The sequence below is a fragment of the Carassius carassius genome, chromosome 4 (assembly GCF_963082965.1).
Source record: "Carassius carassius chromosome 4, fCarCar2.1, whole genome shotgun sequence".
Classification (NCBI taxonomy): domain Eukaryota; kingdom Metazoa; phylum Chordata; class Actinopteri; order Cypriniformes; family Cyprinidae; genus Carassius; species Carassius carassius.
In genome coordinates, this window is record NC_081758.1 from 29,266,972 (window position 1) to 29,292,327 (window position 25,356).

General features: G+C 37.9%; 1 protein-coding gene across 2 annotated transcripts; it reads left to right on the forward strand.

The window, feature by feature from the left end:
• The first annotated feature begins 1,293 nt into the window (after positions 1-1,293).
• Positions 1,294-25,072, forward strand: LOC132130895 (cilia- and flagella-associated protein 77-like). 2 transcript variants are annotated; one of them, XM_059542764.1, is made up of 9 exons: positions 1,294-1,497; positions 1,600-1,671; positions 11,709-11,781; positions 12,098-12,100; positions 18,119-18,142; positions 19,092-19,320; positions 22,122-22,227; positions 22,322-22,423; positions 24,877-25,072. In XM_059542764.1, exons 2-9 carry the CDS (start codon positions 1,609-1,611, stop codon positions 24,997-24,999), a joined length of 723 nt encoding a protein of 240 aa, XP_059398747.1. In that variant the 5' UTR covers positions 1,294-1,497; positions 1,600-1,608; the 3' UTR covers positions 25,000-25,072. The 2 variants fall into 2 exon arrangements, with proteins under 2 accessions (XP_059398747.1, XP_059398739.1); XM_059542756.1 differs by lacking the exons at positions 1,294-1,497; positions 1,600-1,671; positions 11,709-11,781; positions 12,098-12,100; positions 18,119-18,142 and adding an exon at positions 18,221-18,324.
• Positions 25,073-25,356: the final 284 nt, after the last annotated feature.

The following is a 25,356-nucleotide window of genomic DNA, read 5'->3' on the forward strand; positions in this document are numbered from 1 at the left end:
GCAGGCTGTGACTGGGCTTGTGGCTATGAATAGCATATAAACCGATTTTTAGACATTATTAAGGGTGTGATAACTTTTAAATGACACCATAGGACTATATAGGCAATATTTGGTCATCTGTGGGAATTCAGTCCGCCATAAATCGTGCAAATGATGACGCGGCAGATTTGAGAAATTACTCGTCTGTGTTAAGTTTTCCGCCAGCAGATGTCGCTGTAGGTACACTAGAAATTAAGAGCTGCAGTTATACTAAAAAAAAAAAAAGATTAATTATATATATATATATATAAATTATATATGTACTGTAATTATTATTTTATTATAAGTATAGCCTACATGCAATGGGGGTGGACAAATTTTAGGTTTAAGTGTCTTCTCTTAAATTGCTTGATTATTTAAAAATAGTCAACTTTTAGTCAAATAAATGCATGCAGTGCATGTACAGTTTCTACGCAGGAAATTTCAGGTGTTCTTGTTAACATTTAATCTAGGTGTATGCGGTTTGCTTTAGACTATGACTTGAATTGAAAATACAATACTCGTATTCTCAATGCAGGTTTTAAGCAAACAACTACAACCTATTGGATAAAGTGAAAAAACCGAATAGTTCAGGTTTAGTAATAACTCTTTTATTATTCCAAATGTTATGGCTATAATGTGTGTAATTAATTTATTAATCCAATATCCCATTACCATCAATAACCCATTTTGGTTTCTGCATCAAATGAAATTTACAAAAGTGATTTTATATCCATAGAAAGCATATTAAGTGGAAGTAAAGTGTCTACTTTGATGTTTTATAATGAAAATAAAATAAATATCAGTGAAATAATGTGCTTTCGTTATTCAGAGTAACAGCAGTATATTATAACAACAAATGACCCCAGCCCACATTTATATAATATAAGCCTATACAGCCCTACAGTGTTAGCCTATATTTTAAACAATAAAAGCATTGTGGAATAAATTTGTGGATGGTAAAACGAAGCATCAGTCGCTCACACAATACATAAATGTTGTATCCTGCTAACATACTACTAATAATATACATAATAAAATACATTTAAAATAATTTTTTTTCAGTTTGTGTGCTATCTTCTGTTTGCATCCGTTGTTCAATGCTTCCCTCTATCGTACTGGAGTGACTTTGGTATTTTAAATATATTAGGTTTTTGACTTTCAAAATGCAGCATATAACACTATTAAGTGTGCAAGCATTAAGTTCAAAAGAATCATAAGCTTAAATAATAACATCGCGACACTCGTGCTCACGGAAGCGTCCCATCTCCATGACAACGCAAGACGACCAGGAAGAAGGTTCGTGTCACGGCAATAGACTGTATAAAAACACGGCCTGTGAAATCGCTTAAATATTAAATATATTTGTGTATAACAGTGCTTTTGAACGGCAGATATCACATCAAGGTCCAGTAAGGTTTGTTTATCCACAGAAAGCACCCGGGAATCGTGTTTTCAAGCTGTCGTCTCGCCCTACAGGTTGGAGATATTCGTGTAATCGATATGTAAACATTTTTATTTTTACTTTTTTATGATATCGTACAATCATCTATACTTTTATTTTACAATTGTGGTTTAAAGGAGTCCGAAATGGAAAGTCCTCGTGTTGGAGTGGTGAGAGAGTCTATGCTGCATCGTCCTCTGTTAATTAAGGTCAGGACTGATATGATGATGGCTTTGACTAACTTACTGGGGAAGTTAACTTTGTAAACGTATTTCTATTCCTTGCATATATAATAAACAAACAAATGAGTCTTAATGTAAATCCCTGCTGTGTTTTCACAAATAAATGTTGGAATTTCCACCTTATTGTTTGGAAACGCACAACAAAATAACGTCCTAGCCTAACTAAAATGACCACTAGATGGCAAAGTTTGTCTCTGAATAAATCCGTGACACTGATGTTTGTGTGATTCTAGTGCAGTGTTTCTCAGCACTGTTCCTGGAACACCACAGCAGGACTACATTACACACACCCGCGCGGGTGAAATTAAGAAACCTTGGTTTACTCTTTAGCTTATTAATTTTCGTGCTACATGACTTGAGCGATGTGTGTGAGATAAAGTAGGCTAGACATGCACATGTCTACTTTATCTCACACACATCGCTCAAGTCATGTAGCACGAAAATTAATAAGCTAAAGAGTAAACCAGGGTTTCTTAATTTTTTATTTATTTTTTTATCAAATACACATCCAGAATGTGTAACTCACACTTGTTCGATCACTCCGTTTACAGTTTGACACTTTTAACGTGCACATTTCCTTAATTTAATAATTCAGAAGAAATAATACTAATTTGTTGGCAGTGTTGGGGAGTAACTAGTTACATGTAACGGCGTTACGTAATTTAATTACAAAATAAATGTAACAGTAATCAGTTACAGTTACTAAGAAAAAATGAGTAATTAAATGAAAATTGTAACGATTACAAAGAGGATTACATTTGAATATTTACACACATCCACATACAGCTTATTTCTTTCCCAAATTGCACTAAGACATATGGCCCATAATCTCCGAGACGCGGAAAACACATTCGTAGAATCCAGTCATAAAAGTGGAATTCAGCCTATAACGCGGACGCAATATGCCACATTTTGAACGAATAAATCAAAAGTAGGTCAGTACACTTGAATCAAAACCCGATATGGACTGATGTCTGTGAATATTAAGCCGCAAAAAGACTGAATATGAATCTTGCACGTTCTGCGTGTCTGTGGAAATCAGGCGCTGACTGGACATCGTGAGAACCGGGACTATTCACGGTGGCCTGGCAGACGATTTGGCCTTCTACTTTAATATAGTTATTGTATAATTGCAGGCCGAATATACTAAAGCGATTATTTCCGAATCCGCCATTCGATAATTAAATCTTTAATAAATCATGAATCGGTTAGTCGTGACTGGCAATGGTTGGGCTCGCGCGCTCTCTGCGCCTCCGACAAACGGTTTGGATCAGACTCCGAGTAATCAATGCGAGAGAGAGAGACCGGAGTGAACTGTGTAAGCGCACAGCTGGAGCAGAGAAGCGACACTTCTGTTCAGGGTTTCAGGTGCAGGTCAGTTTCATCTGTAAATATGCTAATGTAGTTTTGTCTTTGTTTACTTAGTCAAGCAGCAGCAGCACATTGCTCACAATCACTCAAAATACTGTATAAACGACGTCATTATTATCTTTTGTAATGTTACAGTAGTAAGTTAGCAGACAAATCATCATATTTTATCATAGGTTTAGGGGAGCTAGTGGATACAAAAACACAACGCTTAGGAAAATTAATGTAGCCTATGGTATGGCACTAACCGTGGTTTAACTATGGAATTTGTAGTAAAAATAAATACAAGTGGTAATTAATTTGCCAAAAAAAACAAAATTGCACTTACAAAACATGGTAAAAGTCAAATAAAAATCTTCAGTATTAAAGTCATGAGAGAGATGGATGGATAATGGAAGTGAAGGGGCAGTTCAGGAGAGAACTCTTAATTACGTTGCAAGTCCCCCAACCTAAGGATTCAAATCTTTTTCATGTCAGGTCCAAAAAAAAATAGGGTTGTCCATGTTTCAGAATGGGTTGTGGGTGTATGAGTGTGAGATTTCCCAGCCTATTTTTTTCCCAGTCCGCCCCTCATGGAAATTAATCTCTAGAACAGTCACTTCATGAGCATTTTTTACTTATTTTGAGAAACTATCATCATATCATATACAAAGAGACAGCAGTGTTTCAAAAAGACACCAATGTTTCAGGAGTTTAGTACACAAAATAGGACACATGCTTATTAGATAACCGTATTTGAGTTGATGTATATGCTTTTATTTTTTTATTAACTATTTTTCCCCAAACCATTGTTAGATGCAGTTAGTTGCCTGTAGTTATGCAAAGATTTGGTTTCAAAAACAGTATCTATAAACTATTTCTTTTGATTTTAAATCTGCTTTGAACTTCAGATCAATCTCGAAGTAAAAGGCAGTACTAAAGTCTGATTGTGTGGTGGATGTGTTCAAATTTGATCATCTTAATTCAGGTGATGAAGGATGGTGAAAGTCTGACAGTATTGAGCACTACTTTAAGGTTAAACCTGCATGGTGTAAAATGGTTGAAGATGATTAACAGTTGCAAATTAACATTCATTAGAAATTTATAAAAGTAATCAAAATGTACTCAAAAGTAATTAGTTACATTACTTTATTAAAGTAATTAAAAAAGTTACACTACTATTACATTTTAAATAGGGTAACTTGTAATCTGTAACCTATTACATTTCCAATGTAACCTTCCCAACACTGTTTGTTGGTAACAAAAACAGTAATTTAAACACAGAGTCCCCTTGAGACAATAAACAGGGCTCGACATTAACGCTTGTCCGAGAGACCGAGACAAGTGGATTTTTTTGATGGGACAAGTTCTGTCGATTTGTCCTACGCTGTCAGATTTTCCTACCTCCCATTAAAACAGTGTGTAGTACAATTCGATAACGCGACAGCACACATAGAAACAAACATGAACAAACATACTGCGGTAGAAAAAAATATAAATATTCTATGTATGCAACATCACACGACCAGGAGTGATGTTTTCCCGACTTTCAGCTCGATTGCAAATGTTAAATTGATTTTATACAACTTTAGTTAAATAAACAACTAATATTAACTTACTTACATTTTAAACACATTATTGTTCGCTTTTGCTCCATTTCGCTAACAAAAATAGTTCTAAGCGAAGCCACAGCACTGAGCAGTCGAGCACCTCCGAGCAACACACAACAGACTTTCGTTACTCGATGATTCATTTTTGAACGAGTCAATGATTCAGTGAGCCATTTATAAAAACGGTTACTTGCCATGTTACTTGCTTCGTTTGTTAGCCTAAATGAATCAGTTGTTTGAACAAATCGGTTGAATCAATGATTCACTCAATAAGAAAGTGACTTGGCAAAAAGTGTAACCGCAATCAACTTAAGGCTAATATCTGTTGATTAGTAATACCTGATAGAGCACTGATGAGACTGCTTCAGAATAAATTACATTTGTTTAAAAAAAAAAACTAATTTTTACCCCGGACAAGTAACTTTTGTACTTGGACAAGTGAATGATTGATTTACTTATCCGAAGGACAAGCTCATGTCAAAGCTTAATGTCGAGCCCTATAATGTTTCACGTTTTATGAATGAAATAAAATCATATTCAATAAATTTAACAAAATAAAGGCAAGAAATCACATACCATTAACAGCTTTCTGAGAATAACTTCATGTGTTTACAACAAAGTGTGTTGTAAAAAAAAAGTGTGTTTCCACAATAATGCCATGGAAAAACTTTCAGGCAATCATTTTTTCTTGTTTTTTTTTCTTACAGTGTAATAATCTGAAGAACCTTTAAAAACTTTTAGTGCAGTTAAAATGTTTCATTGATGGTAAAGGTTCGTCTATAGATTGCACCCAAGAACTTTTATTTTTAAGAGAGTGCAGTACTGAGATTTGAGTTCTAATAAAGATGGTGCAGATCATGTTTTGCTCTCTCTCTCTCTCTCTCTCTCTCTCTCTCTGCCTTCTCCTCTAGTTAACCCTCTTTCTGAAACCCAGTGCAAGTCTTGGATCTTTAACTAAGTACTTCCCGCGTATCTTTTATCTAATTCTGCTTCATTTCAACTTCATCAAGTCTTCCATTGGAGCAGAAGGAAGAATGAAATGAACCTGCACAATCCTCAGTGTTTCTCCTTTTCCTTCGCTCCCATGGCCTTTCTCTCTTTTTACACTCATCCAATCATCCTGTCCATCCCTGGTGGGACAAGAGACCTCTGTTAGACCTTTGCTTGCTCTCGCCCCTCCTTCCTCTCTAATGTTCTCTAGGGTTATTTGATATGCCCCTTTTGACTGATGCAGAAAATAGGATTACTGTATTTAAATGACTATGATAATGAACTGCCTGCATGTTCCTATAGTCTCATGAGATCAAGGATTTCTCATTCTTTTTCATTGTGAGCAGTCATATCTACAGGTTTTGGCAATGCGCTGGAACAATGACAGAGTCATCTGTGAGGATTTAAGCCTTTGTTCTTATGGCGTTGCCTGATGTTGCTCTATTTCTTCCCTCTCGCACATCTAGCTTTGAGAGCTGTATAGGTTTGAACATTGAACCTTCTTTGCTAACCTGCAATATAAAGGGAGATCTGTGAAAGGCTCATATTCATTAAGAAATAGGCCAACTGCAGCAAGTCCCTTGTGCTGAGCACATCTCTTGTCGGTCTGTGCAGCAGTTCATCATCGCAGAAGTTTTCTCTGCTTATGCAGGGCTGATGTATGGCTGTCCCGTGGGGAAAAGGGATATATATCTTAGTAATGTGCTAATGGGCCTCAAAGTAAAAAGGAGATGAATTAGTTTGCATCTAGAACGAGCACCCAAAGTGTGGTTTTCTGTGCTTGTGACCAAAAAGTCAATAGTGAGAAAAGTACAAAAAGAACTCTCCTCTCCATTCCTCTCCTCTTGTTAATTACTTTTTGATGAGGCATGGCCAATAAATCCTGTTTTCATGCCTGTATTCCCTGATGACCAGTAAATTAGAAATCAGGGGAGTAGATTTGGGGCTTTTGTTGTTCTCTGGTGTCTGAGAGAGCCCTGCTGTGCATCAGGCTGGCTGGGCCCCATTCACAGTCCGCTCTTCCCACTCATTACCATTCACTTCATTCAGCCTATATAGCTAATGTTAGACACACGGCAATCTGCGGTTCATTCTTAAGCAAATCTGTACTGTGGCCAATATTCGCCTGCAGTGCAAATCTATTATGTACATGTGGTCTGCCCTAAAGCTGTTTTTCTTCATGAAGTAACTAAACCAGATTAATACAAATATATTTTAAAAAGCATTATCAGAGAGAGAGAGAGAGAGTTGGTAAGAATTAAGCAAAAATTTTGTACAGTTGCCTAGAGACTTTAACTGGCCTGTAGATTTTATTTGAATTGCACAGGAACTGGCCTCATAGTTGACCTTCACCCAACCTAACTGTTCGAAGGCATCTACACTTAGGTCCATGCAAAGAGTGCCTCTCTATCACCTCTGCAAGGTGCTTTAGCTTCCACACAGTCTCTGTAGCAAACCAGGGCCTTATTATTAATGGGATCCAGCTGGGACTGCTGCAGACACAAGCAGAGAGACAGATACATGAACCCAATACATAACTGTAAACTGCTTGCATAATATATAAATGTAATTGAGATATGAAAAGAGACCTTTGGCATGTAGTCTGTTCACTTATGGTTTGAAAGAATGTTAATACATATATCATGCTTGTCTTGGTTCAGTTATAATGCTAATTATTTATGTAGACTGCGGGGTTCTTACTAGATTTCTTTATGAATTTTAATGAATTAATCTATTAAAATTAGTCATTTTCAACTTCAACTTAAATTTATTTGTATAGCACATTTATACACAACTTCGTTGCCCAAAGTGCTTCACAGTGTAAAATAAAAACAAAGTAGACATACAAATTTACAAGGACAGAATTAAACAAGAACTACTTAAAAAGCCAAGCTAAAAGACTTAAAGACCTCCTCTGATGGAGCTTGTCGAATATTAGGAGGGAGATTGTTCCACAGTTTAGGGCCTGCTACTGAGAAAGCACAATCACCTTTTAACTTATTTTTGGACTGAGGAGTAACTAGCAAAAGTTGATTTGACGATCTTAAAGACAAATTATGTAAAGCTTAAAAAAAAAAACAGTAAAATCTTGAAATCAATCCTAAACTTGACTGGTAACCCGTGAAGAGAACGCAGCGCTGGAGTGATGTGCTCTCTTTTTTTTGGTGCCCGTCAGAAGTCTAGCTGCAGCATTCTGTACAAGCTGCAGACGTGACAGTTGTATTTTAGTTCAGCAATTAAAACAGGTTCAATACAGGAGAGGTGTATTCAAGTCAATGCATATATACACTCTCATTAAAAAGTATGAAACAGTAAAAGCAGTAATATCATGAAATATTGTTACGGTTTAAAAATTATAATAGTATTTTATTTTTTTGTCATTGTAAAGCTGAATTGTCAGTAGGCAGATTTGGTGCTCAACAAACATTCCTTACTATTATTCATGTTGAGAACAGCAGTTTAAAATATTTGTGGATACCATGATACATTTCTTACAGGATTCTTTAAGTAATGGAAAATTAAAAAGAACAGAATTTATTTGAAATAGAAATCTTTCTAGAATTATGAACGTCTTTACTGCCATTTACTAATTCATTGTTTCAAAAAAGATCTTAATGATGGCAGACTTTTGAACAGTGGCATATCAATTGCATTGTTCATGAATTTAAAAATAAATTAATAGATACAGAAAATAACTAAATAAATAATGCTACTGACCCAGCTGCATGTTTGATTGTCCATGCACAAGTTTAGTCCAGGTTAAGGACAGCTTGAACTCTTGGACATGTCTAATTAATGTACCTCTTAAACACATGGTTTAAACGCAGTTGGTGATCCAAGTTGTGGACCGTTTTTTATTAAACACACTCATACATACATGCTCAAGCATACATACATCTAAAGCGGTAGGATAACACTCATCTGTATTGAAGAAGGGTAGCACAAGCTTGCCCAGACACATGCTCCCAATTAGCTGGCCCTCTTTATGGAAATGCCTCATCAATTATACCCAAAGCTTCAGGATTTGCCACACATAAAGAGAGTTAGCATCTTAATAACCAGCCAGACTATAGAGGAGATGAGATGAGATGAATGTGCGTGTATGTTTGCGTTGCACATATGCGCGCATTGACATTCTGGGGATTTTAGAAGTGGGCTGATATTAATTTAGAGTTGACGGATTTAGCTTGAGAAGAGAAAAGCTGTGATCTGATGAGAAAGTTATGGTTATGATTCCACTTTCTCTCCTCTCAGCATTTTGACATGTTGGCATTTTCTGGATTGCCTTCTTGCATATGCAATGATGAGGTAGAAATTATCAATATTTTTTTTTACTCTGCTTCTTCATGACAGGGAATATATTTGAATTCTCTCCCCATGAATTGTATCAGATCACATAGTGACAAAGATACAGATTCTTTCTTGTGCTTTCCCTCTTACACTTTCTCTCCGCCATTCCTTCCCTCTATTTAGTTTAGTTGAGATGAAGAGATTAGTGTTAAGCCAATGTGCCTGCTGTCCTGTAACCAGGCACCAGATGGCGCTAAACTGGGTTGGAAGAGCGGAAAAAGACAGTTCGGTGAGCATTACTGCCGTGATCCTCTAATCATCATTATGGGCACTTTTATTTGTAAGTCTGACGGAGAAACTCATGGCGAAGCTGTCTGTCAGCACTGTTGAGATGAGATGATCAGGCCTGGCTTGCAATTCTCCATGCCGCTGCCTGATAAGATTAAACCGGTTCCACGGGGACCAAATAAACCCACTAGGTCTTGGACAGGAGGAGCAGACCAGTTTTATCCAGAAGCTTCCTCTCTAAAATGTGTGCAAATCTAGTAGCAAATACCACATGGATTTCGCAACATTTAAAAAAAAACAAAAAAAAAACAACTTGTGCAAGTGTTCAAACAGGACGGTCAACGGGACGGAAAAATTCAGCGATGGACTCAGTGGTCAGTGCTAAGCTAATCACAGCAGCTCAAGCGAAATCCTAAAAGCACACATGAGTAAGAAAATCTCAAAGGGACGGTTAAATTAAAGCACAGGGGCCTGAATAGACTGAAGGGGTCTCCTTAATAAGAGATGATTATGCTGACCCTCGTGTAGCCTATCCTGAAGCGGCCCTATTCTCTTTGGCTCATTCAGCCTGGTTAATGAAAACACAAAATAGAGACAGATCACCAATAAATGACAATATAAAAGGAGCTTTTGCTTAACATAATCCTTTGCCTTACTTGCCTTTTCTGTTGTTCCCTTCCCTTTCAGTGCTTTTATTGCGAATGAAATGTCCAATAATGTTTTTAGGGGTCTGATTAGCCGTTTTACGCCAACAGTCCACACGTTCCTTCAGGCATCTCTAAGTGATCTCCTCAAAACAATCTGCAGATTAAAATTGCGAAGGGGATTATAGGGCTGGCCGAGAAGCCTGGTGGCACTTGCTCAAAAGATTGGTTCTTTTAAGAAGCGTTTGATACGTTTCAGCAGATAATGTTAACTAAAGGTTGGGTGTCTTTGAGTTAAAAAGGCCAAGAAAGATTTATATGATCTCAGTTTGGCCGTGCTTAGGAATTCGCCATAAAAAAGAGTCAAGCTTGGCAGTCGAATTCGGTTTTTGGTGGGCCTTACTTGCCCAGAATGATTGGTGGGAGTCCAGTGACAAATATCTTTCAAATCCATTTTTCAATGTAGACTATTCAAAGCTCAGAATAATGAAGGATTGAGGGTTTTTAACCAAGAATTAAGTCTTTAGAGCACAGCAAACACACAGAGATCTCCAGAGATGATGACAGACTCACTGCGCTGATTCCTTTCTCCCTCCAAAAATCGCATACGGCAGCGTGAGGAGAGCCGCTGACATGAATGTAACTCTGTGACTGACACATGAGCACACCTCCCTCATGTTCCATCACAGATCAAAGATATGTGCTTCTGGTGTGCTCAGGCAACATATTCCACCGATCACTTTTGATACATCCGGTTGTCACCTTTGCCGTGGTTTGATTCACAATTTTCCACTTTTTCACAGCTAATCTGCTCTTAAAACTAGGCTTTGAGCTGTTTAACAGAGCTTAGAGAAATATAGTGGTTTTTTTTTTTTCCCCATGAGAGCTTCTCTCTGAGTAGACGATGATAGGGGGTAAATATCCCCCTCCCAAACAACCCCCCAACACACACATGGCAGGATAAATGTTGCCTTTTTCAACTCTTTAGCTGTCAATCATCTTACAGTTATGACTCTGGAGACATAAATCATACTCTGCATGAACTGACTGGACTACATTGTGCTAGTGATTCAGACTGAGTCCTGACTGAAGAAATCAGCCATCAAGATCACTCACATCAACGTTCAATGGGAATTCGTTTTTTATTGTGCTGCCAGACACTGCAGTCATTTGGGCTTCTTTTGCGGCATTTTTTATGGTAATAAGTTTGTGCATAATTATGATTTTATTAATAGAAACAATCAGATGCTTTGGTGTGCTAGGGTTTGAAGGTAAGGGTTGGAAAACTGCCTGTCAATCAAGAAATCAGCCGCCGCTCTGGTCCATAAAACTTTGACATTGTGATGCATGCATTGTCTTGTGTCGTTAAGTGCTTCAGTTTAACAGCGCCTTTATCGTGGTGATGTAATTGAGGGTGATTGACAGTTTGATTGACACTTTATAGGTTCAGAAAAAAAAAGTTTTGAAAAACCAGAACTAGTGCTCTGTCAAAAAATAGACAAAAAAGGCTTTTGTGTGGCAAAATTAAATAAATATTTAGATTAAAGTAATAATTATTTATATATACTGTATATCAATATTTAGATTTGAATAATGATTCAAATGCACTTACAATTAAAAAAACTATATTAATAATAATAATTTCATTTATATTTAGAATTTAAGTTATGTTTATATCTATTTAAGTTCCCTTGCACACAGAAGGAATTTGTCTTGGTGAAGCTTCCAAAGCATGATAGAAAGATAAACATTTATTAAAAAAAAAAAAAATAAATAAGGAGGACACTATTCATGAAATATTTGCATTTATCTCATCACTGTGTTTTCTCGATAGCCAGCTCTTGGAAAGACCAAGTCGAGAGGTTTGTCCTATCCAGGACCTGACTTTGTTTTTGGGACAGCAACCTGTGACGTCCCTGAGTCTCCTGATCCCATTGGTCCTGGACGTGGGAGTTCCTGATTGGTCTTCCTCATCCTAATTGATAATCAGTTGTGTATAAAAGAGTGTTGTGTCTTGTTTAGAGCAGGCACTCCATGGGGATACTCTCCTCATGAGTGGCTCATTGTGTTTTGCTTACACATGTTGTCAATCTTTTGTTTTCCCTTAACCCTAGACTTTTGTTTATTATTATTATTGTTACTGTTTGTTATATGTTTAACTCAATAAATCTTATTTTTGAATGAACATTTCCGTTTGATCCCTCTTTTGTGTTATGGCTTGAGCTGGTCGTAACATAAAATTGGGCGCTCGTCCGGGATTGCTGCATGTGTAAGTAAATACATTAATGTCCTTAGTGTGTTTACCTTTTTGGAATGAGTAGACTTCATGTATTTAGTGTTCTCAGCTGGGTTAAAATCCTTCCATCGAGACACTGTTTGTTATTTTTTTTGTTATTTTGCCTTTCTTATTTTTGAAGGTTATTCTGGGCGGAGGTTTTAAATCTCTGTTGGGGGTACGCTTCAGGCTTTTGGTGTAAAACGCCAATTGTCCATGAGTTTAGCGTTTAAATACCACCCCGAGTCCGGTACACCTTTGAAGATTAGTTAGGTTTAGTTAGTGTTGTTTATAGTTAGGATCTGGAGTCTCTCATTTTTCATTTAAGGTAACACTTTGTTGTTTTTCTGTATCTCTGCGTATTTGAAGCCTGCTGAGTATGAGGATAATTTGAGCGATGACTTTCGGTAAGTCTTTATTTATCTCATAACCAAGGTGCGGGTTGAAGCTAGAGCGTGTATGTGTGACAATTCCGGGCGAAGTGGCTGATGGGATTTGTAGTTCTAATGCTCTAGTTTAGCGCGGCGTCTCACACGTGTTTTTGTTTTGCTATTGTGTTTCTCTGCTGCATCTTTTAACAGATATGTCGTCGGTAATTGAGGATTTCTTCTCATTTCCTTCGGAAATTCTCCTGGAAAGATGTACGAAGGATGAGTTGTTGCAGATTGCCGAGCGCTTTGATGTGGAGGTAACGAGTAATGATAAGAAGCTTAAAGAAACACTGTTGAAAGTTGTGAAAAATGCACTTGTTGAGCGGGGCGTTTTAGAGGTAAGAGCTCAAGATATTGATCCTGAAGAGTCTTTAACCTCTCCTCTTGATGCTGCCGATCGAAATGTAAAGTTTAGTGAGATGTCTCTGCAAGAGAAACAGTTAAGTGTTGATGCGGAAAAACTACGTGCTGAGCGTGATGCTTGTGCACTGAAAGAACGTGATTTAGAAATGAGAAAATTAGTGTTACAACAGGAACTTGAGTTACGTAAACTGGAGTTGCAATCTGAAAGGGAGGAAAGAGATTTTCAGTTGAGGAAATTGGAGTTAGAATTGCACGCCCAAACAGTTGAAACTCCACGTCGCGCATCGTCTGTTGAAACCTTGTTTACTGCACCTGTTTTTGATGTTTACAAAAACATTAGACTTGTGCCACTGTTTTTAGAGAAAGAAGTAGAGAAGTATTTCCAACATTTTGAGCGCGTTGCTGAGTCTTTAAAAAGGCCAAAAGAATTTTGGACCTTACTGTTGCAATGTGTTTTAGTAGGAAGAGCTCAGGAAGTTTATTCAGCGCTGACTATGGAACAAAGTGGTGATTATGAAATCGTTAAGACTGCTATTTTGCATGCTTATGAACTGGCACCTGAAGCATATCGCCAGAAATTTAGAAGTCATTTTAGGGTTGAAAACTGTTCATATCTTGAGTTTGCCAGAGAAAAGGAAAATTTGTTTGACCGCTGGTGTACTTCAGTAAAAGTGACCACCAAAGAACAGCTTAGAGAATTGATTCTTTTAGAGGAATTCAAAAACTGTGTTCCAAATGCTGTTGCTATGTATCTCAATGAGCATAAAGTCAGTAAAATGTCAGATGCTGCTCTTATGGCAGATGAATTTGTTCTTACTCATCAAATTGCTGTTAATCATTTTAATGATTCAAGTAGATCTAAGTTGAGCGTTTCTGTTAAACCTAAAAAGATGGTTTCACACCAGAATGCGGTGTCAAATTTTCCTGATAATACTTCCGTTACACGTATGAAAGGTGTGATGGTCTGTTTTTATTGTAAGAAGCCAGGACATAAAATCTCAGACTGTATTGCTCTCAAAAAGAAAGAGAAAGGTGTTAAACCTGTTGGTTTAATTTCTACATCAAATGTGAATCATACTCCTGCTCGAGTTAACAAACAGATTGAACAAGTAGATATCACTGAGATGGAGAGTGTTAAACATAGTGTTGATTTTGCACCATTTATCACCGAAGGGACCGTGTCTTTGCCCAATTCGGATGAGACTGTACCTGTACGCATCCTACGAGATACTGGGGCGGGGCAATCTTTTTTTGTTGGAAGGACTTTTGCCCTTGTCTGAACGTACTGATACAGGAACACATGTACTGGTTAGAGGACTTGAGATGGCGTTTATGGAAGTTCCACTACACCGCATATATCTTGATTCTAAACTTGTGTCAGGTGAGGTGATAGTTGGAGTTCGTGCTATGCTTCCTGTCTCAGGTGTCACTTTCATCCTTGGCAATGATTTAGCCGGGGGAAATGTTTGGGAAAAGTCAGACACTGGGGTTCCACCTATAGTAGCTTCTGCTGTTGATAAATTAGATGGATCTTCTGACTGTCCGAATTTATACCCTGCATGTGCCATAACTCGAGCAATGGCTAAGAAAAATCTGCCAGATGAAACTGAAAATATTCTCTGTGATACTTTTATCGTATCTGAAAATTCCTCTCAGCCAGAATTAAGTACTGTGTGCACAGATGTGGAAAATGTGATCTATGATCCACATGCTGTTGATGACCATAAGTCTAATCTTCTGTCAGAATGTCCATTTATCTGTGATGACCCTGTTAACACATCTTGTTCTTTATCTCCGCTCTTTAGTGTGACTCGAGATGATCTTATCAAAGCACAGCAGGCAGATGATACTCTTCGAGAATTGTTCTCTTTAGCTCGTGAACAAGACAAGACTTCATCTCCCTTCTATTTTTTTCAAGATGGTTTGCTATATAGACAACAACCTATGAGCTTTGACTTTTCACTCGATCCTAGGATCCAAATTGTGCTTCCACTTGATTTCCGTCAAGACCTCTTAAAACTATCACATCAGAGCATGACTGGACATATGGGGGTACGAAAGACCTATGATAGACTCTTACGAAAATTTTATTGGCCTAGGTGTAAGCGAGATGTGATTAATTATATACGTGCATGTCATACTTGTCAAATGACAGGGAAGCCAAATCAAAAGGTTCCATTAGCTCCTTTACAACCTATTGCTGCAGTTACAACACCTTTTGCACACTTGATTATTGATTGCGTTGGTCCGTTACCGCGATCTAAGGCTGGACATGCATATTTACTTACCGTAATGTGTCAGACTACACGTTACCCTGCAGCTTATCCTCTGAGATCCATTACTTCCAAAGCTATTTTAAAAGCTTTAACAAGCTTCATGTCAATTTTTGGCATTCCGGAAACTATTCAGTCTGACCAGGGTTCAAATTTCATGTCCCGAAACTTTTCTAAGGTCATGCGACAACTTAAAGTCAAGCATAATATCTCAAGTGCCTATCACCCGCAGAGTCAAGGATGTTTGGAGAGGTTCCATCAGACTCTTAAGTCACTTTTGAGGTCGTATTGCGTTGAGCTTGACTGTGACTGGGAGGAAGGTCTACCATGGATGTTGCTCGCCATTCGTGAGGTGGTGCAGGAGAGCATAGGGTTTAGCCCTAATGAGTTGGTGTTTGGACACACTGTTAGGGGCCCTATTGCTGTCTTAGCAGATGAGTGGACGAATTTTGATTCTCCTGAGAATGTCTTAGACTATGTAAGTAGTTTCCGTTACCGACTGTATGAAGCTAGAGCTATTGCTCTACGGAAGTTAGCCAAATCTCAGGGAAAGATGCAGAGGTTGTTCGATCGTAAAGTCAAGTCCAGACAATTTCAAGCAGGTGACCAAGTGCTGGCATTGTTACCTGTGTTGACTACTCCTTTTCAGGCTAGGTTTGCTGGACCGTATACGATCGCGAAGTGTTTTCCAAATAACAACTATTTATTAAATACACCCGATCGTCGAAAGAAAATACAGGTGTGTCATGTTAATTTACTAAAATCTTATGTGACTCCTGTTCCTTCTCTTTTTGTTGATGTTGTGACAGCTACTGAGACCGCAGAAACAAGTGTTTTGGAAACATCTATAGAGGCGGAAGACCATCTAGAAGAGGTGAAAGGTCCCTCTCGAGGAGAAGTAGAAGGCCGGTTAAATAATTCTGAGATTCTTGTTAACTTGGCTCACCACTTGTCTCATCTGTCTGAGTCAGAGAAGGCTGATATAATTGAGGTGGTAAGCTCGTTTCACTCTCTCTTTTCTGATATTCCGACTCGAACTTCTGTCGTTGAGCATGATATTGATGTGGGCACGGCTCAGCCAGTGAAACAACATGCATACCGTGTCAACCCTATCAAAAGGAAGTTACTTCAGAGAGAGGTGGATTATTTGCTTGATCATAACTTGGCGGAACCCAGTTTTAGCTCTTGGAGCTCCCCATGTATTTTAGTGAGTAAACCTGATAGTTCATATCGTTTTTGCACGGATTACAGGAAGCTAAATTCTTTGACAAAACCAGACTGTTACCCTCTACCAAGAATTGATGACTGCGTTGACCGTGTTGGCTCCGCACAATTTGTGAGTAAATTCGATCTCCTGAAAGGTTATTGGCAAGTGCCATTAACATCCCGTGCTAAAGAACTATCTGCTTTTGTAACACCTGATAGGTTTCTGCAGTACACAGTCATGCCTTTTGGCGTTCGAAACGCTCCTGCTACATTTCAGCGGTTAATAAATCGAGTGTTGTCTGGGATGACCGGTTGTGAGGCTTATCTAGACGATGTTGTTTTATACAGTTCTTCTTGGTCGGAACACCTTGATCAAATTAGAGAGCTTTTTGTGCGTCTAGCTAAAGCCAACTTGACTGTCAACCTTGCCAAGTGCGAATTCGGAAAGGCTACTGTGACGTACTTAGGAAAGGTAGTGGGCAGGGGTTGTGTGAAGCCGATTCACGCTAAAGTGAATTCAATCTGTAGTTTTCCCAAACCAACTACCCGTCGTGAGTTACGACGATTCCTTGGGATGGTGGGTTACTACAGGGGGTTTTGTCATAATTTTGCAAGTGTAGTTGCCCCTATGACTGATTTGTTAAGCCCTAAGAGACCATTTCAGTGGTCAGAGCAATGTCAGTGTTCCTTTGAGAACGCCAAATCCTTATTGGCAAATGCTCCGGTGTTGGCTACTCCTAATTTTGAAAACCCTTTTTTACTTGCTGTTGATGCAAGCGCTTATGGTGCTGGTGCTGTTCTTCTACAGGAGGATTCTAACGCAATCGAACATCCAGTCAGTTACTTTTCAAAAAAGTTCAATCGTCACCAACAAGTGTACTCTACAGTGGAAAAAGAAGCGTTAGCCCTTATTTTAGCCGTTCAACATTTTGAGGTCTATTTGAGCTCTGTATGTGGTCCGATTACAGTATACACCGACCACAATCCGTTGACTTTCTTAGATCGCATGCGCGGTAAGAATCAGAGAATAATGAGATGGAGCCTTATTCTTCAACCTTTCCACTTACAGATTAAGCACATACGTGGCAAGGATAACATAATTGCGGATGCTCTCTCGCGTATGTAGACTGTCCTAGTAGTGTCCGGTACTCTTCTTCTCTCTCTTTTCTTTCTCTTTTATCTCTCTCTGATATCCTAGGGCCCAGGATTCCGGGAGCGAAATGGAGTGGGATTTATTGAGATGAGTATTAAGTGTTGGATATTCACATTAAATGCTTATTTTGCATCAGTTCTATTTTTTGTTATTTCTGTTTTCTTTTGTCGGTTCTTTAGAGAACCTCCTTTTGGATTGGGAGGTGTGACGTCCCTGAGTCTCCTGATCCCATTGGTCCTGGACGTGGGAGTTCCTGATTGGTCTTCCTCATCCTAATTGATAATCAGTTGTGTATAAAAGAGTGTTGTGTCTTGTTTAGAGCAGGCACTCCATGGGGATACTCTCCTCATGAGTGGCTCATTGTGTTTTGCTTACACATGTTGTCAATCTTTTGTTTTCCCTTAACCCTAGACTTTTGTTTATTATTATTATTATTGTTACTGTTTGTTATATGTTTAACTCAATAAATCTTATTTTTGAATGAACATTTCCGTTTGATCCCTCTTTTGTGTTATGGCTTGAGCTGGTCGTAACAAACCTCAGTTCAGGATGGAAGAGTGCCAGAGGGTAGGTGGCTTTATTTGCCTATAGAACTTTACCAATGTTGGCTTTCCATTCAAAACCTGATCATTATGATTCAGTCATTATAAAGCTCCATCTACACTCACTCAAAGCCTTTGTTTATGAGACACCACACCCGTTCCCCATCAACTCTTGTCACAGGATGATGTCACAGTGTGTTCTCTTCAGTAAGTGTCCCCTCAGGCACTTAGCCTGTGCTGTCAGTGCGCTCCTGTTACCATACTAAACTGTGCTTGGCTTCTGCACTGGCTCCCCATCTCACACTTTAATTATGCACTTCCAACTGCAAGTGTCAAGCTCTTCTACAGTCCCATAAACTATGATGCAGTTCTAGGCTGAGTTTACCCTGTCATGCTTATCTAAGCTCACTCATCACAAATCCTTATGTAACGATTATTGCAGAAAACATACAAAACTGATCTCTACTTTGTTTTGAACATGCCCATGCCTACTTTTATTTACCTGGTGTCATGAAGGAGAGCTGTCAGTCACCAAAGCCGTCCTCAAACTGCTGATCTGTCTATGGCTGTACCTAACAGATTTGAATACTGCTAATATTTCTAACGTCAGTGTTATGATTAAGTTAGAGGTATTTTTAAACTTTTTAAACTTTTTTATATTGATATAAGTTTTCTAGAGGTCTTTTGGTACAATAAAATATAACTTATTTATGTCTAAGAAACCAGTGTGCTTTGCATCCTCAGTGTCTAAAGTTGCCACATTGCAAGAAAAACATCTTTTAAATAGTATTTGTATCGTCTGCAGTTTTGCTTCTCAAGTCATCTCAAGCTTCTTAAGTATTAAAGTTATTTTGTTTTGATATTTTTAAGGAAAAGAACTTCTCATCAAAGAAGGTTTGTGCACTGAACTAAGTGTTTCTTGATTTCATAGCATTTTTTTCTGCTGTGATTTCTCTCTCTCTTTCATTTTATAGCTATCTCCAGCTGGCACACTCACACTATGTCTACCAGAAACAGGCAGGCTGAAAGGGATTTTATGGCCCTTAACCTTGAAGGGGTCAAGTCAGGTTTGGTTACTGCTAAAGAGCTGCAACAGTACCGTGCCACCCATGACATTCGGCGCCAGCCGTTGACCAGAGAGGGGTTTCGCAGGTCTGCCCCAGCTCACATACCAGCAGAGGCTTCGCTTGGAGTTACTAACAGGTGAGTGTTGTGTGTTCACCGTTATGATCTCAGTCTTATCTCAATCAAATAATTTACATTTTCAAAAGAAAATATTAATACTGATATTCCAGTTAATAAGGCTGTTACTACGTTATTTTTTAAAGAAGAGGTTATTCATTTCTTCATACTGATAGCCATTTAAATTACAATCTTTTTCTGCCTCGGCTTTGTGTCTTTCCCACCGTCTGTTTACATCTCCCACCCACATATACACACCCTCGCATCAGATATAGGCAGCGAATCAAAACATACAAAAACAGTTGACACCGCACAAGAAGATTTTTAGTTTACCAAAAAGCTTTGTCTATAAGAACATTAAAAAAAAAAATTTTTTTTTCTTTGTACAGATATTCAGTAGTATTGCAGGCGTAATAAACAATTATATTTTAGACACATATTAAAGATATTTCACTTAAATTAATAATAATAATTTCTGGGGAATTATTTCTAAAATAATCTTAATATTTGGAAGAATTTCGTTTTGCTTGACTGCAAATTGTAGCCACTAGCCAAACATGTAAATAAGCATCTAAAGAAGCATCTGTCAATTGGTTGTATCAGTATTAGATTGAATAAATCCTAATCTGGTCGGCACCTACTTACCAGCCTTTCAGCAAATCATTTAGGACTTCTGGGCGAATATTATTTCTGTAATTAATATTCATGAGCTAGTCTTATAAGGCTTATAATTTGTCCCCCTCACTTTTCACATTGTTATGTAAGTGGATGCATTCCGATTTTTTGGTTCTCTAAAACTATTGTCTCAAGTAACACTGCTTTGTTTTGTCATTTTGCATTTGTTCATTTACTAAATACAAAATGCATCATTTAGCAACCACAGATTTCTTGTTCAGCAAATGTTCAGTTAGTAATAGAAAAAAATATCAATCTATCATTTTGTAGCCATACATAAATTGAGTTTTAAAGGACACTTAATTTGTGAAGTGAATTATGATATTTTTAAAAGGCATCTAAAAAGACAACAAAACCACAGTCAGAGAACAGCAAAACAATAATCATAACAATAACATAACAATAACAGTAACCACATAATTGAAAAGAATTCAATTTCTGTAATCTGGAAAAAGAAATTATAATTTATATACCTGGATATATTGAGGGAGCAGATCAATGAATAGGTCCATTAAAACCTAATTACAGATCTGTACTCCATTTTTCATATCCATAGGTCATTTTTGTGTGGGAATCAGAGATGGCTGGGTATTGATCAATTTGGAAAGTGATTTTGATGTTTTGCTTTACTGGATGAGGCAAAAGACCGGAGCAGGAAAGCAATAGAGAAATGTATGTTCAAAGTGGTACAGAGATTTCTATCTATAAGAAACAGAAAGAAAGAAGGAGAAGGAAAGGAGAGAGCACTCATCTTTGAGATATGACATGAGCACTCTGCTGAGAGCACAGGCAGGATTATTACAGCGGTCCTCAGCACCACAAGCTCCCTTCACTCCTTCCTTCTGCATGCTTTTTTTTCTCGTCCTCTTGGGCCTTGATACTGTTGAAATGGAGCTGAAATATTTAACTGAAAACACAGTGTCCAGACTTCCTCTCTTTTGCTCTCTCTCTCTCTCACACACACACACACACACACACACACACACACACTTGATGTCAATACATCTAGTGTAAGAAGTGCTAGGTGAGAGTGTGTTTCAAGAGCCAGTCAGGAGGAAGGCTGTCTGGAGCAATGAAAGGTAAGATCAGGGGTCCACAGGGACTTGTTTGGTCCTGCACTCTATCCATCAAATGCTGTTTGCCAATGCCACGGTCAGCCCTAATGAGGATCCTTGCACAAAATGTCACCATCCCCATACACACACATTAAAAACAGCACACACATACACACAAGAGATGTATCTGGAGATATCTATTTGAGGCATAAGAATGTTGTTTTCACAACTTTACACCTGGCAGTCCAAGATTGAATGCCAGTGAAAGGGAATAGCGCTCCTCATTCCACTGCACTACCCAGAAGCTCACCCAATGATAGGGTGATTGGATTGGGAGGCTCCCTTAGGTGCCATTAAGATGTTGAGCCATTGATCACAATGCACAGATTGAATATGCATAAAGGCATAGGGTACATACTGTATACTGGAGATGTGTACCATCTAAAGGTTTTAGTCACCGTCTTCCACAGGCGCTAATCCCATCAGTTTTGTGCTCCATATGCGAATCAAATAATTCAGATTTGGTGGATGAACACAACAGTTTTGTCACTGTCATTACACTGTCACTGTCGATTATTCGTTCATACAGAAGTGACTCAAATACTGCATGCAATCTGTTGTGGAAACGGGACCGTTTGAGGGTCATAGCCTATTCACTTGCAGAAGTGTAAAGTTGAAAATATTCTATTAAATATTAAAGAGATGGTTCAAATTAACAATGGACATTTTGTGATCATTTTACTCGCCCCCATTCCATTCCAAACCTGTGTGATTTACTTTCTTTAGTGAATCACAAAGAAAATATTTTAAATAATGTTGGTAACCAGACAGTTTGGTTGACTTCTGTTGTACTGTATATGGACCAAAAAAACTAAATACATTTCTCAAAATGTATTTTCTTTTGTGTTCCAAAGAAGAAAGAAATTTACACAGATTTGGAATGACACGAGAGTGAGTAAATGATGGCTGAAAATTCTTTTAAATATATTGTCTAATTTGATTCTGCTTTTATCTACCAAAAAAAGTGTAAATAACAGAATTCTGCGTATTCAGATGTAGGAAACCTGAGAAAACTGTTTTGTTCCACTTTAGACCATCCACCCCAATCTCAGAGCTCATTGAGTATAAGTATGCTCAGAGATGGCTGGAAGAGCAGCAGGCCAAGGACAAAATCCTTCAGGCCCATCAGCATAAGAAGGTCTGTTGAACATATCACAAAATGACTTTAATGTTAACCGTCACTTCTATGAGAAGAGTGATTAAACTGTAAGTGTCTACTGAATCCTTCACAGGCTCAGCTTGGACGTATACAGGATACACGAACGACCCTGCTCCGCAAGAGTCGCCCCTTGCCTGAGGCCCCATCCATGTGGAAAATGCCTCGTTTCCAGCAGGTTAAAACTCCCCTAGTGCCCACAATTTTACTCTTAATCTGTATTTTTTCTTCCACACGCTTAATTAGTCTAGTGTTTTTAAATAATACATAATTATATAATATTTGTGGCAACTATTCAAAACTGTATGCATTATTGTTTCATTCAGTGGTTTAGCTGACTCCCGCCGGAAGGATGAACAGGATCAGTGTACTGTGTGTGTTTATGTGACAGTGTAAAGTATGAGGATGGCTTGCTGAAAAGTCAATGTTGAAAGTAACTATCTGCCTCAAGCCCTTATGATTGTTCAAATGTACACTAACCCCTTTAGTTTTGGTCCCTCTGTCCCTCTGCAAAATCACCAAGTAAATCAAGTGCTTTGTGTTTATTGGTTTTTGCGTTGACAAGCGGACTACCAGCCAGACAGCTTTACCTGTCAGCAGTGCATGAAAATTCTCTATTGACAATCCCCACTGCTTCCAATTATTAAGGAATCAGACTCATGCTGAGCTAATGATGGCCCTTACACATATCCAAACACTCCTTTACAAGCATTGATGGAAAACCACAATACATATGCACTAGCCACAGTATTTATTTACACAGGGCTCCAGACCTTGAGTAAAAATGGACACAAATGCAAATGCAAAAAAAAAAAAGTAAATAAATAAAAAGATTATGTTTTAAAACCCAGTTGAAAACCCTGATTTGTCGATATTTGATATCACCTTGTTTAAGTGTGAGTTGGTGTTTCTTGCACACTTACAACAAAAAAAGCACTAGACCACAATCATTTGTGTTTGATTCATGAAAAATGACTTATGTAGTGATAATTAATCAGCCAAAAAGATTCACAAAATGGCTACAAACTTGAACATAGCTAGGTCCAATTTAAAATAAACTGGAGGCTGTTGTGAGACTTCTTACTGACGTTAATTTGAAAGTGTGTGGAAATGAAAATATGTATTCACAACAAGTTTGTTGGATAAATTAATAATATTCCCCAAAAAATATATATACAATTTTTAAATATTGTTATTGAGAATGATATTTGTTGTAAAACATCAAATTGGAAAACATGTACACAGTTTTTAAACCATCATATGACTTTTATTAAAAGATGAATTTAAAAGCTTTGGGAATTTAAGATTCTAGCAAATTCTAGGCTCCTAAATATTTTTAAATTTTATTTATCACAATTATAGGAACACAAAACAAGCACAAATGCAAAAACATGGGTATACATTTATTTGCACGACGCACATGGTTATACATGCATATTTTGCTTGTACTGTACATTTAAGCTCTCTTTCACACCCTGATATCCCATGCTGCTATGTTTTTATTTTAACTCTTTCCATGCACTCATCCACCATCCCATTTTTTCTCTCCGTCTGGATTTCCTCTGCAAATTAAAACCCCCACCCCAACCACACACACACACAAACACAAACACATACACCCCGTGGCTGCCTGTCCTATCGTCCACCCTCAGTCGGCTCTAATGAGGGAGAGTGTTATTTTGGTTCCACGCCTGCGCTAAATTCTCTCTTGTATGACAGCTGATGGAGAGAGAGAGGAGCGTTAACCTTATAAAAGATTTACCTCTGCTCATTACAGCCTGTCAAGTAGCTGTCCTGATAGCACCAGGTTCAACATTTGCATCCTTGACTCTCTTCTTCATTCTACACTCATTTCCTTTATTCCTGTTTTTGTTTGTTTGTATTGTCACCTTCCCTTACATCTCTTTCATACCACCTTTCTTGAGACTTGTGTTCCTCTTATTTAATTCAAAAAGGTTTGGAGGTGTCAAAAGTGTTTGTGGGAGGCAACAGATTTTTTTGAATAGAAAAAGGAAAAGAAAAACAAGTACATATATTTCAAATGTGATGTGACACCGTTAAAGTTTCAACGTGTTTTCACTGTTCAGAAATATGCCGTAAACATAAACTAACCTTTGGAGGATGGTAGACATATAATCCTAATTTTCATACATCTTTTTCTTACATATCTGTCTGTTTTGAGCCATTGTTCAAATTATAAATGTGCTGTGGCAACAACTTTTATTATTTAATAGCTGTCAGTATACATTATTACATACCAGCTTAGATGCTACAGAAGTAAAACATGGGCAAAGCGTCTCTGCTGCCTTTTACAGGGATGTGTTTTTTAATGTTTGACTATTCTGACTGCACTTTTGTGTATCAAAACAAGAAAGTCTTCCATGGTTCCATCAGTGCCATCCATGTTACTTTCCTCTGTCATTCAAACCTTTTTGTTTTCGTTGATGAACTGCAATAGGCCTCAATCTATATTCCTACTCTAGGACGATTTATCAGATCCGATGAGATTGCACACTCTTTTTGCTACAATTTAGTATATATTATGTATATGTCTCTCCATACCCAGACAGCATCCAAGTCTGCTGAAAACCAGTGTTTGATTTATGAGATACTCTGCTTTGTATTCTGCAGGTGGGGCCAGCTCTGGACACCTTTCGAGATCCTGAAGCCCGTAAGAAAGCCATGAGCACCCACCAGTCAGAGTCTGCAAGCAGGAGAGGGATTCTGGGTCAAGGCACTTACACGGTGGATTAACAGATTTAAAATTATTACATTTCAGCGCCTCACTGTATCAGGCATTAATCTCTCAATAAAATTACATGATTTGTTCTTCTGGTTTTTATTTTGTCTACACTATATAAATCTATAACTATATATAGTGTATATATAGCATAAAACATTTTAGATCTAATAAAAACCGAAGTGTTATCAATAGAAATCTAGCTTTTTATATTGGTCGATGGGATATCAGAGTTCTGCTGGGGATCTCTGTACATGTTTAAAAACCCTGCGGTTTAGAGGTTACTCTGAAAGAGGAAAAAAGGAAATAGTGGTGAAGTGGTAAATGTAAAATCCGGCACCTAGTGCTGGATCCAGATGTCACGTAATATG